This window comes from Rhinolophus ferrumequinum, chromosome 19 (genome assembly GCF_004115265.2).
Source record: "Rhinolophus ferrumequinum isolate MPI-CBG mRhiFer1 chromosome 19, mRhiFer1_v1.p, whole genome shotgun sequence".
Taxonomy (NCBI): domain Eukaryota; kingdom Metazoa; phylum Chordata; class Mammalia; order Chiroptera; family Rhinolophidae; genus Rhinolophus; species Rhinolophus ferrumequinum.
This window is the reverse complement of record NC_046302.1, coordinates 16,816,124-16,833,178: the sequence shown is the minus strand read 5'-3', so window position 1 is coordinate 16,833,178 and position 17,055 is coordinate 16,816,124. Positions and strand designations below refer to the sequence as shown.

General features: G+C 34.6%; 1 protein-coding gene across 1 annotated transcript in view; it reads right to left on the bottom strand.

The window, feature by feature from the left end:
* Positions 1-17,055, bottom strand: part of THOC1 (THO complex subunit 1) — a 47,395-nt gene that overhangs the window by 12,552 nt on the left and 17,788 nt on the right. The window contains exons 10-12 of the mRNA XM_033087704.1: positions 12,256-12,364; positions 10,973-11,104; positions 1,097-1,197 (exon numbers count right to left, since the gene is read on the bottom strand). Coding sequence (XP_032943595.1) covers positions 1,097-1,197; positions 10,973-11,104; positions 12,256-12,364 — 342 coding nt within the window. The remainder of the gene's footprint in view (positions 1-1,096; positions 1,198-10,972; positions 11,105-12,255; positions 12,365-17,055) is intronic.

Below are 17,055 nucleotides of genomic sequence, written 5' to 3'. Positions count from 1 at the left end.
TAACTGATGATTGTCAAATAAAGTTACAAATCTGCCTTTGAAAAAAATTGAATAAAAAATATGTAAGGAATAAAGCCCGCCAAACCCTGCATAAGGAGGAAGGCAGCCCATTACTTCAGCTCTCATATGTATCAGGTGCTTTAGAGCACCCAATCCAATAAATGTTCATAAACTACCATGTGTCAAGATCTGAGCAATTCCCATGCATTATTCATTTAATTGTCAAAAAAAGTACGTGTGCACATTTAAACAGACTACAGAAGCTCTGATTTGCCTAGCCACAAGCCTTAATTCAAGCCTAGGTCTGGCTCCAAAGTCTTTGGTCTTTCCACTATGCTATACCAAACCTCCACAACACACAGAAGGATAAGAAATAACATTTTTGAGTGCTTGCTACATGTTATCTTAAAATTACAAGTCTGAAAGAGCTGAGGTGCAGCTAGTGAGTGATGAAAGTGGATTCTGAAACCAGCAGGTAGTAAAACCAGGTTGTTGCACAACTACTACAATACGGCTTTTCAAACTTAACAAAAATACCATAAAGTAATAGTGAACACTACTTCAAGAACGGACAAGACAGGAGGAAGTGCTCTGTGCTACAGGTGGAGGTGTCCAGGTAGACAGTACAGGTCCTGATTAGATTTTCTGAAACCGCAAAGAAACGAACCCTCCCTCCCTCCGAGCTTCATACATTTACTCTTTTTTTTTTCAGACAGCTCCATACTTTGTGAAAGGATTACCGGCTTAGTTTGCAAATTGGGTTTGGAGAAGGTCTGAGCGAAGTGATATGGGGATGATGAGTCTGGAGCAAAGACCTCCTCCCACCAATACAACTGAGAACTCCCAGGAAACCCCAGGGCTCGGCAGGAAAGACTCCCACGGACAATGGATACAGTCACTGCCTCTTCTCTAAAACAAATGTCCTAACCGCTACGAGTCTAACAAAAGCCCCTGATTATCTAATATTGCTGCAAAAGAAGTGTTTTAAAGATGTGACCCTTATACATAAAATGAGCCCAACATGTAATAGAAATGCATCAATAAACAAGTCCTTCTCTTTGTGGTTTATAAATCCTTTACTACCCATTTAACTTACCTTTTGAATTTGACCTGTCCCTTGAGATATTGGAATAAAATGAGATACTGCAGTAGGATGTGTCGACGAAAGTTACTGTCGCTCAGTTGTAAATCCATCAACTACTCAAAAACAAGCACATACACAAAACAACACATTTAATTCAAGTTTTGCCTAAAGATACAGGCTATGCTAATAAAGAAATGAAAGATTTCACTTCAAAAACATTTGCTAAGAGCTCACTGCAGGCGAGGCATTCCTGCATGCACCCAGGATGGGGTAGCAAATCTCCGTTTGGATTCCTTAATCCACAGCTGGATCAGTTATCACTCCCCGCTGCCCAGCTCTGAAGTCGTTCACTCACAGTCCTCACTGTGACCTGTCCCAGGGCTGTCACTCAGTTATCCCAATACACCGAACATCTGGACCTTATTACCTTATGTACCTGAACCGCTCTATTTTCTGCCTATTAGTCCCATCCTGTTTTTACCTATTTCAGTCTAGATAAACGGTCAGGAAACTTTTTGTTAGAGGGCCAAAGAGTAAATACTTTAGGCTACGTGATCCAAGAGGCACATTATGGATATTATGTAGGTACTTATATAAACACTTAAAATGTTTAAAACAAAAGGAAACAAAATGGTGGTGGGCTAGATGAGGCCGGTGGGCTGCAGCTGACGGACCCCTGGTTTAGACTTCCTGGTTTCTCTTTTCAACATTTTCTTGCCAACTTCCTCAACACCCTTATCCCACACTCTGTCACATTGACGGGGCAAACGGCAACCTCAGATCAAACCAACTGTTACCCCCCTTCGCTGTACCAACATGAAGGCTTCCAATCTAGGCTGCAAGAGGAGCTGCTTAAAACTCTTTCTTGTCTCCAATCAGCAATCTTAACTTACTCTCCAAGGCTATTCTCTCCTATCCGCCTCAGCAACTATTTCAAACCCTTTCCACTTACCCAAAACACCACTTACTACATACACCCCTCTCATGCTTGATAACTACCTCCACCTTCAATGGGGAGAAAAATTCATTAAACTGGAAGTTTCAGCTGCACTTACACGCTTGTTTTCCTCATTTTTGTCACAACATCTTCACTGCTAAGGAAATCCTTCCGTCCGGACATCCCAGTCTTACTAAGTTAACTGAGTTCCATCAAGTACCTGCCCCGCACCTGCATCTTCAACCCTTTCTTTACAAGCGCCTTTCAATTAGCATTAAATAACTTCCCTCAAGGAGATCCTACAGCCCCCACTTGCCCTCCCTTAACAGCAAAGATTCTTGAAAGAACTGAATACACTCATGGTTTCCAGTTCACCCTCAACCTGCGTTCTGGTTCACCAATCCACTGAAAGTGTTTTTGACAAGATCACCAATAACATTTGTTGTTAAATCCAATGAACACTCTTTTCACAGTCCTCATCCTGCCTGGCTTCCCTGAGGTCATACTTTCCTAGTTTTTCTCCAATCTCACAGGTTATTCTTTAGTCTTCTTCCCCTCTTCTCTCTTCCTTCTCTCTTAAATGCTGGTTTTCCACAAGATTCAGTTTTATGCTTTCTTCTCTTTCTAGCCTATACTCTCCTTCTTTACCACGTATAAGCTGATAACTGCCAAATCTACACTTTCAACCTAGATCTCATTCCTAATCTCCAGTCTGTATACTCAAGAAACGACTACATATCTCTACTTGAATGGTCAACTGACACTTGGTCAGATTTCATGGCCAAAATAAAACACACCAGTTTTCTCCAAAAAGTCTGCTCTTCTCCAATGTTGGCTAATTCAGTCAGAGGTTCCACCGTCCGTCTATTTACCTATGCAACCCCAGGAAAAAAGCAGCAACTATAAACCACAGGAGCAAACCTAAACTAGAGTATGTGGGAAGAAAGAAATAGGAGGTACGAAGACTGAGCCAAGAAAGAGACTCGCAGACCGTAAGTTGTTCAATCAGTCTGGAGTGGAGAGAGAACTACTACTGGCTTGAAGAGATGAACTAACATGGCAGGGCCCTGCTTACTAACTCTTCATCTATCTTGGGCTTTAACTCTCCACACCACATTTATTTATGTTGGAAAATAATGTGTTCTGATAGAAACAACGGATTGAAAACAGGAGTCGACAAGACTCAGAGGTGGGATCGTAATAGTGTGATCATTCAAGCTAATTGCTTCCCATCATACGTAAGAAAACTAAGCCCCAAGAAGTTAAAGTGACCTCTGGAAGGTTGCACAGCTAGTGAGAGAGCTAAGACTAAAACCGACACAATTGTTTCTTTCTTCCATAATATGTATTTGCTAGTTCTGCTTTGGTTATTTTTAAAATTACACCATTTACATCATGCAATGGGTCAAATATTTCTTTGTCATCTTTGTTTCTTGAACAAAGGGCCTTTTACTGCACATCTTAGGTCAGGCCTCAGCCTTCCTGACACTATTTATTCGAAAAAGACTCACACTATTCTTTCAAATTATCCTTATGCTTTCTGTCAATAAATTGTACATGTAAACAATATTACCGGTAAAAAAAAAAAGTATGAAATCTTCCATTTCTATCACTTTAACCCAAAATACTTGAAAAATCTGTGCTAGAAAACAAAATATTAAGAGCACTGTCATGAAATAAAATCTTACTAATTTGTCATCAACACACCAGCTGAGATCAAATTATCCAATTTTCAAATTATGAAATTTTTTAAATGTTCAAAAGGTAGTTAAGTAATACAACCTCCATGTCCCAATATCTAGTTACATATCAAATCCTAACATTTTCACTTGATCCACATTTGTTAAAAAACTAGGACATTGTCGAAACTGTTGAAGCCCCCTCTATAACCAGCCCCACTATAGTTTTAAGTACTATCATGCATTTGGTGTTTGTGATTCCTATGCATATTTTATACTATTAATACACATGTAAGTATCTATAAATATCAATGTATTTTGCATGTTTTTGAACTCTCTTGTATACATATTATTCTGCAATAAGCTATTTTCACACTGAAATTTATACTTCTTAATACATGCAGCTCTAGTTCAGGAGTTGGCAAATTTCTGTTAAGCGTCAGTTAGTAAATTATTTTAGGCTTTGTGGATTGTAAGGTCTCTGTCACAAGTACTTATCTCTGCTGTTGCAGTGAGAAAACAGCCATAGAATATACCGGGGATGCCAAAAAAATGTATACACGAGTTGTATACATTTTGTTATCGGTATATATTGAGTATTACAATTTTACCACAGTTTTTTCCTTTCTTAAAATCTGTATAAATTTTTTGGCACCCTCTATACATAAATGAATGAGCACGGCTGTACTCCAATAAAATTCATTTACAAAAATAAAGGAAGTAAGCCAGATGTGCTGCCCCCTGCTCTAGTTGGTTCATTTTCAGTGCTTTATAGAACTCTGTTGTATAACTTTACCACCCAGTCCTGCTCATGAACATTTAGGTTGTTTCCAAACTTACATTTACAAACACGTAACTTACAAATAATGAACCTTCTTATATATTTTCTTTGTGCTCTTGTGTGATTCTCTAGGGGCGACATTAGGAATAAAAGTTTTAACTTCACTAGCTATTATAAAATTGTTCTACAAAGTGGTTGTATGAATTTATACTTCAACTACTAGCAGTGCATGAAAGTTTTCCTTTTACCACACCTTTGTCAATATCATTTATTGTCAGGTTTTTTTATTTTTGTCAATTTAATAAGTGTGAAATGATTATCTCATCAGTTTAATTTCTTTGGCTACTAAAGACATTTAGCATTTTTTATAAGCTTATTAGCCATTCAGGTTTCTACACCTGTAAATGATCTGTTCATACCATTTTCCATTGGGTCGTCTTTTGATCAATGGAATATTCAGAATGCTAATTTTTTTCAGTTATGTAGGTGGGTCAATGTTTTCTAGTTTGTGGCTTGTCTTTATTTGTCTATGATAACTTTTACTATTCAAGACTTTTACATTTTAATATTAAATATATTGATTTTTGCTCTCATGATTTGTGTTTTGTGGCTCAAGAAATCTTTTCCTACTCTAAATGTACGTATTTTAGTTTTTCTTCTAAATGTTTGCAAGTTTTACTTTTCTAACGAGGCTTTTAATTAACCTGGAATTGAGCCTTGTGCACATACTAAAATATGGATGGAATTTTATTTTTTCCATATGGATGACTTGTCTAAGCAACATTTATTAAGAATAATGCATCTTTTCCTCACTAATTTGTAATGTAACCTCTTCTGTATATCAAACTTTCCTATAGTGTGGCTTTTCATTGTTCCAGTATGGTTTTCTTCTTTATCCCGGTACTGATAATTACTTACTGTTTTAATTTCTAGAGCTTTATAGGTCTTAATATCAGATAGAACAACTGTTCCCACCTTCTTCAAATTTTTCTTAGTTGCTCTTGGCTTTTTGCTTTTCTATAAAAACTTTTAAGATCAACTTTTCAAGTTCCCTCAAAAAACCCATTTGTATTTGATTCAAAATATACTGAAATTATAGATATATTTGGGAAGAAGAGGCTCTGGGTCTTCCTATTTATAAATGTAGTCACACCTCTTCACCGCTGTAATTTTCTCCATGAAGATTACCCTTAGGTATTAGTTTTCATTGCAATTTTGAGTAATGTTTTGTAATTGGTTACTCATAGGAACACTACTGATGTTTCTCTTGTTATCTTGCTGAAGCCTCCTTAATTCTAATAGTTGGTTCTCTTGGATTTTCTCCGTAGACAATTATAGTGCCTTCAAGTAGAGACAGTTCAGTATTTTCTCTCCAATATGTGTAACTCATTTTTCTCTTATTGAAGTGACTAGCTTCTCCATTGGAGTTTTGAACAGAAATATGGTTAATAGAGATCCATTCCTTATTTTTTTTGGTATTTGCCTGATATGTCTGTCTCTTTCCATCCTAAAATTTCAACTGTTCTGAATTGTTATTTTAGGTATATATTGTGAATACCTTCGAAAGTTTAATCATTATGAACAATGCTGATGCTTGCTATAGTGTTTTTATCAATCTTTTTAATCAAGGTAGAGAAAATCCTTCTATTTTTGTTTTTGTAATGAACATTAGATTTTATTGGGATAATTTTCTTGGTATCTGAGACATCTGAGATGAGCATACAGTTTTCATTTAAAAACCTTTAATCTGTTAATTTGGTATTACATTAATCTTTCTGAAGTTGAACCATACTTACATTCACAGGATCTTATTTAGTCTCTATTTTAAAAAATAACTACATTTGATTTGTTGAGTTTTTAAAATATTTTTTTCATCTCTATTGATAAGTGAAGTTGATAAATAAATGTTACATTAATCTCATACAAAGACCTAGGTTATTTTTCCTCTTTTTCTAGTCTCTGAAAATTTTCATTTACAATAAAAATCATCTATTCCTTGAAGTGCTGATATACGCCTAAAAAAACTCTGGGCCTTTTTAAAGGTGTATATCATTTGCAAGGTGTCATTTTGATTACTGACTGCTTCTTTAATAGTCATTTGTTTATTCAGGTTTTCTATTTCTTTGTGAGCCCACTGTGGTAATTATTCTAGAGAATTACAATTTTGTTAGACTTAAAATTGGCAGTTGTTTAGAATATATTTTCTTCTACATTTCAAATATTTCTGTATTCTCAAGTACATTCACTTTTATTGCTAATCTTTTCTGTTACTTTTCCACTTTTTCCCTGGTTAGGCCTGCTCTATAAAATTTTTCGTTTTAAAGAAACAACTTTTAGCTGATGTGATCTATAATTTCTTAGTTCTATTTCATTAATTTGTGCTATCACTATTATTTCTACTTTCTTGAGGTTTATTTTGTAGCTTCTTGGATTGAATTCTCAATTTGTCACTCTTTCTGATATTTTTCATTAATACATTTAAAGCTGTAATTTTCTCTTTGCCGCTCACTTTATTTGTAACCCACACACTTGACATATATTTACAATTTTGTTATAAAATACCTTTATAACAAATTTAGAATTTCCATTATGATTTCCTCTTTAACGTCTGAGGAATACTTTTCATGTTTCCATACATTTACCTCTCTTTAAACTATCCTTTTTATAGGTGTAATTTGTACTGTGACTAGAAAATGTGTTCTGCATGATATGGAATATTTCAAATTTGCTGAGGCTTCCTTTGTGACACAGTACATAAGTCAAACTTTGTACATGTTCCATGTATACTAAAAAAAGAAATGTATTACCTCTATTGTATGGGTTTCCAAATATATACTACATCAAGCTTATTACTTTTATTGTTCAAATATGCCATATACTTACTAATCTTTAGCTTAATCAATACATCAGTCTTCGATGAAGGCACTTTAAAATATCCCACTATAATTGTGAATCTGCCAACTTCTCATAATTTTACAAGTTTTTGCTTAATATATTTTGAAAACATATTGTTAAGTATTGGTATCTTCTTGGTGGCTCGTTTCTTTAATATGTAGTGTCCTTTACCTACTTACGTTTTTTGCCTTAAATTCTATTTCATTTGGTATTAATATAGCTTTCTTTTTTTTTGGTATTTGCCTGGTATGTCTCTTTCCATCCTAATATTTTAACCTTTTTGAATAGTTATTTTAGGTATATATCCTCTGTGGATACAAATTATTACATGCTCTATATTCCATTTGTTAAATTTCTCTTGTGTTTTTTTCCTTTCCACGTTTTAAGCTTCTTAGGCCTATTTTTCTCCCTTCTTAATGCAAACCAATGGAATTATAAAGCTTAGCTATGCATGCCAAGTGAAGGGCAAGAGTTTAAGATGCAAAACTCTTTAAAAGGAAAGCGCTGCTTCCCTGGAAGACAAGTGTACCATGACAATCTAGTACATGGGAGGCTGAGAGCATTTGTGTAAATGTAAATTTGTATTACTCTTGAGCCCTTAGTGAAGTACGCTTCTGAGCTGGTTTAGAATGTTTCTTTTCCTTGGAATAAAAGTGCTGTATAATCTATAGTTTGCCTAATAATTTCTGATAAAAATAATGTATTAATTTTTAATAACTTCTTGTGACTAAAAAATAAAATACAGATGTCTCAGTATTATGTTTAGTAACCGATATTCCTGGAAATCAGTGTTTGCAATCATAGCCTAGACAACACAAAAAAAGTGGCCCTTGAATTACAATGCCACTTTCTTTCTAGAGGAACTTTCATATTAGAAAGAAGGTATGATAACTTAGAAAGACTCTATTTTATTTGTAGAACCTGTGCCTATCTGTAGTTGCCATCTGATTGGCCTGTCTCTAACTATAAAGGTTGTGTTATCCTTGCCATGTATCATCTCCTGACTCCTAAAGTAAACTTTGACCACATTCATGTAAGCAAACACAATGCTGGGCAACACTCCCATCTGATGGGGTTATATGCTTCGTTTATAACCAAGCATATGACCCCATCAGATGGGAATGATGAAAGACCTAACCTTGTAATGACAAGAGTGCTTCTCTAAACCTGCTCACCACTGAAATGATGGGCTATAGAATTATGCTCTAAATAAGTGTAAAGCTTTAGATGTTACTTAGGCTAGCTTGCACTGAGAAGTCCCATCAGACTGGCATATATTTAGGTGGGATGGCCTTTTCAGAAATCCTGGGATTAAAACATCACACAAGGTATCATCGAGATGCTGGAAGGCTTCTTTGAGTGGAGCAGTAAATCTTGTAAAGTGGTGCATGCTTTTAATGCTATAGGTAATATAAATATTTTCACTTGGATACTGAGTAGTAAACACTGGAATCCACTGGAAAAATATAAGGAATATACAAGTAGGATTCTTATATAGACCTAAATTTAAGATTAAGTTATTGCTTATGAGGCAACAAAGAACTGAAGATGCAAAAACATTACATGCCTCACATTTTCAATCTGTCCTCCATGGCTCTTAACTGCTCTTTCACATTAACCAAAACATCTGTTAGTGCTATGTTCTGGGTGAGTATCTCCTCACTATCTTCCATTCACATCCTGTCCAATCTATAGTTTAATTCTGTGTGCTGTACTTTGGTTTCAGTGACCATATTTTTAATTTCCAAGACTCCCAATTAGTTGTAATAGTCAACTCTATTTCATTTCTGCCGAAATGTTTCAGTTTCACAATTTCTTATTTCTCAATGGATGTTCTATTATCAATGATCTCTTTGATTATCCAAAACATAGATATTTTAAAGTCTTGGTCAGGCTGTGTATCTGGAATAAATACATGTATATCCCAATAGTTGATTCTGATGGTGATCTTTCTTAGGGTTTCTTTAGGGATTTTGGAATTTTAACTTATCAAAGTTTTGAATGAGAGGCTTTAGCTTTGGGATGTTTGTTTATTGCCCCTCTCTCTCTCTGCGTATACCATTTCCTGTCTAGCAGTTTTCCATTTGCTTCCACCAGGACACCTGGCCACATCTAGAAAAAGTTTTATGATGACTGTTTTTGGAGCAGCTGTTTCATGAGTATATTAGGGATATCACATATCTGGTCACAGAACAAGCAGACGGACACCTGTGCCATGTTGACTAGAAACTTAGAAAATCCCCTAGCATTATATTTGAAAATTTATTTATTAAACTGTATAAATAAGATAAACAGGGAATTTTTAAATTCCTTATTTTTACCTAAATGGCAAATTAACTGCAAGATATTTTCATAAATGCAACTTATATACTAACTTGAGGTTCAAAATATACAAGGTGTGACCAAGTAATATGGTGAATGTTTAAATTAAAAAAAAAATTTATTACCGTAAAAGGCACATTGCCATTAATCCTCCTCAAAATACTCCTCCTTCCTTGGAACATACTTATCCCATTGTTCTTGCCACTTTCTGAAGCAGTTCTGGAAGTCCTCTTTCATGAGTTTATTAGTTGCACTGTCATGGCTGCCTTGATGTCCTGAATTGATTCAAAATGTTTTCCTTTTATGGTCATTTTGACTTTGGGGAAGAGCCATAATTCACATGGTGCCAGATCCGGTGAGTAAGGTGGATGAGGAAACACCGTAATGTTTTTATTTGACAGAAATTACTGTACCAGAAGTAATGTGTGACACAAAGCCTTTCTGTTGTGATAAAAAAAATATGGTAAATGCTGCTGTCGAGGGCTATCCAATGGAAAGGCAGGGATTTTCAATATGGAAAGTGGTGCATCAAACCTTAGTAACAGTGTATGACAAGTTTCAACTTGTTCTGTGCAGTCAGTTGGGTATGAGCTATGGTTGAGAGAAGGTGTGTTTTAAAGAGTTCCATAAATCATCCTCCATCATGACAATACTCCATGTCACACATCGCTTCTGGTATGGCAATGTCTGTCAAATAAATACATTACAGTGTGTCCTTATCCACCTTCCTCACTGGATCTGGCATGGTGTGAATTATGGATATTCCCCAAAGTCAAAATGACCATGAAAGGAAAACATTTTGAATCGATTCAGGATATCGAGGCAGCCACGACAGCACAACTAAAGACAGTCATGAAAGAAGACTTCCAGAACTGCTTCAGAAAGGGGCAAAAACGATATGACAAGTGTGTTTGAAGCAAGGGGGAGTATTTTGAGGGGCATTAATGGCAATATGTCTTTTACTATAAAATATACTTTTAATTTAAACATTCACTATATTGTTTGATCACACCTTGTATATACTTCAAGAGTAATTAAACTGCATTTATTCTAAAATAAGTTCATAAAACAGACAATGCAGAACAACCTCTTTCACTTTTGGTATCATTTTAGTCTTACTTGTGCATGAAGAAATAGGACTCTCAAACTAACGTTTATCAGCTTTAACCAAAGGTAAGAAACATTTTCTATTGAACTTAACTTAAAAAGTGTATCAATGAAACAGAATAAAAGACCAATTTTTATTATGCTTCATAAAAAAGAAAGATTTATACCTTTTCACTTGTTAAAAATTTTGCAAAATATACATGCTCCCCTCCTGTTTTCAATTCTTCCATCTTTTTCCTTGAGGCCTGAGTATCATCTAATTTATAACTCTTAAAAACAGCTAGAACTTCTTCAGAATACTGCAAAATAAAAATATCAATTAGTTTTATTTGGCATTGTTGTCCAATAATTTGTTGAGTGCTTTTCTGTATCAAAATACCTAGAGTTTATTCCCAGTTAATGATATATGTATATTTTAAGGCACATTAAACAAGAAAATTATGATAGCAAAATGAAAGTAAAACTATTTTCTATGAGATTTCATGGTATTGTAAGAGTAGGAATAAACTCTCTACTCCCGAAGAAACTGCATTTCTTATGCAGTTTGTGTGGGGGCAAACAGAAAGGAATGCTTTGCAAGTGTACAGAAATATACAAGTGACATAGCTGTTTAACCAGCTATGGAAACTCTCAAGCATTTCTTGTGCTAAAGACTGCGACAAAATAAAACAATGATGTCAAATCCTATCTAATTGAAGGGCAATTCCAGATGATTTCTCAGTCACCACTTAATCTGGATTTGGATGGTGGCTAAAAAAAGACATTGCATATAATATGAAAACTTAAAAAATAACACAGAGCTTACATTTCTTACTTTTAAGAGCTACCTATTAACCTTGGATTTTGTCCTTGAAAAAGGACACCTGATCTTAAAGTAGTCATAAAAAAAAATACAGAGAATTCTTATAAAAAGGGCTTAGCAAATTTTTTCTATAAAGTGTCAGAAAGTATTTTAGGTTATATGGCTCACGTGGTCTTAGTTGCAAGTACTCAAATCTGCTATTATAGTACAAAACATCAACAGATAATATGTAAATGAATGGGTGTGGTTTTGTGCAAATATAACTTTGCTTACAAAAACAGGCAGTTTGCTAGATTTGGTCCAAGCCCATAGATTATAGACCCCTTTTCTAAAAGGAAAGCTGAAATAATTTTGTGCAAAGTAAAGACAGGATGTATTCTGTAAAAAATTAATTCATGTTAACAATACTCACTATGTAAAAACATAAAAACAAAACTAAGGTTGTAATTACTAACTTTTAAATCCTCAAGTCATTTAAAAACTCCACAAAATTGTTTAGTTTACGATGTAGCTTCCATATATTGAAACAAGTATAAAAATGTAAGAGGCAGAATTATAGTAAAAAGTATGCTGGACAAGATTCAAGTTTTGGCTCTGCCATTAGCTATAAAATATTGGGCTTTTGGTAGTCTGGGATTGGCAACTCACCTTGAGAAAAGTTTTCCATGAAATCTTCTCATAGCATTGCACAGGGTTCCTGAAGTAATCCTGAAGTGACCAGAATTTTCGATACAGGTTGTAATCAATTGGAATGGAGCTAATAAAATAAACGATATATTAAATAAATCATTTAAGTTCCTCTAGAAATATCTAACCGCTCTTAACTTTTCTTGGGTCACAAACGCTTTTAATAAGTTGATGAACGCTATGGTCTCTTTCCCCAGAAAAGTGCACATTCATAAATACTTACAAACGTTTATAAATAATTTCAGGGGAAATTAATAGACACTGTTTATCTACAGTGATGGAATCCCTGAATTTTGGCTGGATACATGATTATTCACAATCAAAGACTGTTTCCCAACCTCTCTTGCAGCAAGGTGTGGCCATGTGATTAAATTCTGGCCAATCAGATGACAGTAGAAGTCATATGTGACCTATGACTTGGGCCATGTGTACTATTTTCCTTTTTTCCTTTCTGCTGGCTAGAATGCAGGTGTGATGATTAGCTATCCTGGACTACAGGGAAAAGAGCAAACACCAAAAGATGATGGAACAAAAAGTTAAAGGGAACATGGGTCCCTAGGCAATCTCCCTAAGGAGTTCTTCTGTATTAGCCCTGAACTGACTGTTTCTAGACTTTTATGTTAGAAAGAAGTCAACTTCTATGTTGTTTAAGCTAAAGTTAATTTCAAATTACATTAAAAACCATAGGCATTATATCCTAACCAACACTCTAAGTTAAGAAGTCCCAGTATGAGACAAACACATCAGGTACATAACCACTTAGTGTTACAAAAATAAGCCCTCTCTTTCGTGTCTTTGTTATGGCATTACTACTTCTGATTGGACTTTGTTACAAATCTAGTGTCAATATACATTCTTTTAACTTTCAAATGAACAATCACTGTACTATAAAATGTTTTAATTTTTAATGTTAAAACAAACATTTCAGACTTTTTAAATCAATGAGATTGTTTTTAACAAATTCCTTTACATCATTCAAAACAACCGATTAAGTCTGTTAGTATTAACCACATATCAAAAATCTTGAGATACCGAATATTTCATGTTCTTAAATAGCCACAAAAATTTTCAGCATCACTGCTATAACATTAATTTTGTCTGTAAACACAGTTGTGTACCACCTTAACTCCATTCTTTGTAAATAAACCTTAAAATAAGTTGAACCTATGCATTGCAGTTAGTATATTTTCTAAGTTTCATGCCCATATAAACGTGCCAAGTAAGACAAATTTTATATGGAAACGGGAGGTAGGTTTAGGGATCCACACAGCACCATGATCTTAAGAGTCCTGTCATCTCCATTCTGGCCAATAAGAGGAAGTAAGTTAATCTCCCACTCTTCATTTTTGGGATGGATATATTGAAAATGATTTTTCCTGATGCCTAGGGAAGATCAGGGACAATACTATCATGCTTTGAAATGATTACTCTAAAATAAAGTGAGCATAATTTTTACCATGTACTTTTTAAAAGTTTTTGGAGGGGAGATGAATGTTTAAAAGACTGAAAGATGCCTTAGTTTCTTTATAAGAGTTAAAAACGTATGAAATAATTTTATTAGTGTAAAATTCAGTTTTCTACCAGAAGTCTGAAAAGGTATATTAGTGATCTAGGAAAGAACAAAGGAAAAGTATTTAGCAAAACATATGGAGGCACATTGATAAAGAATCTCACCACAGGAGTTTAATTCATATGGTTAAGGGGATAAACTTCAAGTCAATGTCATGAAATATCCACTTAAAGAATAATTTTTTTAGTTTACATTTATATCAATTGGTGTATCAATTCAAGAAAAACATACAAACATCTACACACATAGTAACACATCACTTATCTTACATTCACACTTCTGACAACTGCCTGGAACAGAGCTGTGAACTTGGAAATAATTGAAAAAGCCCTTGGTCTACAAGGAAATAGCAGTCACAAAGCTCATGCATTTTATTTTACAAAATAGGCTTATAATTATGCTTACAATGGCTTACATTACCTGTAAAGTCAGGTAAATAATTTAGCAAGCTTAGCTAATTTTGATAAAAGAATGCAAAATTTGCTGCAGTAACTGCCAGTACCTCAAGTGGATTTTGCTTCAAAACAATAATGAAGAATACTGACAATTTTTAATTGACAAAAATCTAGCTCCTGAAAAAGTTTTATCAAGAACCAACAATACTTGAAAGACATGTTAACTTTTGCTTTTTAAACTCTTCCCTAGTAACAACCCTGAGAACAGGAAAAACAATTATCTGAACATCAACTATTCTATAATCAAAGCAACTTCAGTATCTAATCTACAACAGTAGGATTATTGGTCTGGGTTTCTCTGGATTAAAAAAATAAATAAAAAAGCCGCAGAAAATAAATTTCCTAAAATGTGAAAGTAAAATAGAACAAGAAACAGCCATATACAAAACAAATTATTTGTACTCATGAAATAATACAATAACCAGTATTTGTATAGTTCTGTATACTTAAGAATGGTTTGGAAACAAAACTGTTTTGAGTATATACTAATATGCATACAAATCTCTCTCTCTCTCTCTCTCACACACACACACACACACACACACGCACAAACACACATTACTCAGTTACCACATATAAGGATAAATATCTCTTGAAGTACCAGGGAAGTTTGTCTCGTAAGAAAACTGGGAAGTTACCTCTAATTAGAGAATGAGAATTATATAACCATTATATGTCCCTTTTTGTCTCAGTTGCCGGGAAGCTCATAGCTAATTTAATGTTTAATACCAATAACAATCTATTCTAAGTTGCTAATTATAATCTACCTGTAAAGGTTTCTGATCTCTCTCCTCTTATCTTTACGAGTAGTTGCCCTGGTATGTGTTTGAAGTACCTCACAGAATATATATATTAATTACTACTAGGAAATTTTTACAGTTGAGGACTAATGTTTTTTTAAAAAATCCTCTCTCGATGGTTCTATCTCTCTCCACCAGATTCTGCCCCCCCTCTCTTTTCTTTCATGGCTAAACTTCTTGAAAGATTTGTTTACATTCAATGTTCACGACTTCCTTACCTTCCTTTCATGTTTCAACCTCTGCAATTTGCCTTCCACCTTCACCATTCCAGATACTTTTGGATTTTGTATTTATCCACACAAAGTAAATGTAACTACTTATTATATTACAAATTACAGAGTCACTATCTAAAATAGGATGTTTTGCAACTATTTTAACCAAGATGTTCTATAAAAACATACAGTAGTCTCTCCTTATTTGTGGCTTCCCTTTCCATGGTTTCAGTTACCCATAATCAACCATGGTCCAAAAATACTAAATGGAAAATTCCAGAAATAAACAAGTTTTAAATTGTGAACTGTTTGGAGTAGTGTGATGAAATCTCGCGCCATCGCGCTCCATCCTGCCCAGCACAAGAGCCACCCCTTTGTCTAGTATATCCGTGCTGTATATACTACCCGCTCATTAGTCACTTAGTAACCATCTTGGTTATCAGATTGACTGTTGCTGAATAGCAGTGCTGGTGTTCAACTAACCCTTATTGTCAGAAGGTCAATAGTAGCCTAGCTATGTCACAATGCCCATGTCATTCACCTCACTTCATCTCATCATGCAGCTGTTGTATCACCTCACATCACCACAAGAAGGATCAAGATAGTACAATAAGACATTTTCAGAGAGAAACAGACCACATTTACATAACTTTTATTTCAGTACAGTTATAATTGTTCTTTTATTATTGGTTATTGTTGTTAATCTCTTACTGTGCCTTACTTATAAATTAAATTTTATCACAGGTATATGTGAGTAAGGAAAAAGAGCATATATAGGGTTTGGTACTATATGCAATTTTAGGCATCCACTGGGAATGTCTTAGAACACATTCCCCACAGATAAAGCGGAGGACTACTGTATTTTTTAAATGTTAAGTTGATGATTTTATAGGATTTTACACATTGAAAATTATTTTAATATAAAAATTTTTACTGGTGTATTTCAGCCAAATCTGAAATGGACTTCATATTATAGATACATGAGTCATGTGTTCTTTATAAACTGCTGTCTAAGAAAGTCTGGTGATATAGCTGGTCACAAAGCAATTCCTCATACAATTTCTTCCTCTATTCAAAAAACAGTAATTGTGACAGATTGAGAGGCAGCTGAGTGTTGAGTCCTGTTCAAGTGATTTTCCTGCAGCTAGTTTATGAACATCACCAAGGGAGCTGAACTGTCTACACAGACTTAGGCAGGGTCTAACTAGAAAAAATAGCATTGGTCAGAGTTTGTCTTTGGTCCTCTGTTTACATCTCAGGTGACCTGTTATTTTCGAGCCTAATACCTTGGCCCAACACCCTTTTGCAGGTCAGACCCTAAAAGCCTACTCTATCCACATACACATAACAAATAAGTCTCTAAACAACAAAAAACCAAAAAATTATAATAGCTACTAGATACTGAATAGACAGTGTTCTAAGTGCTTTACGTGTATCACTCTACACAACATTAACAGCTACAGTCATAATGAGGATAACAACCAAGTGCCTTCATAGACCACTTCCAATTAGCATCTCATTTAATCCTCTCAATAACTGAAGCACGTAGGTGGCACCACTGCATTTAAAGGCTCTGCAACTGTGTTGCATAGAGGTTAAGTAGTTTGCTCAAGATTATATGACTAGGAAATATTGGAATTAAGCCTGGAGCCACACTACTTTCAATGTTTCTTTGGGGATATATATTTGAATTATTGAGATTTGGGATGATAGGACTACATCTC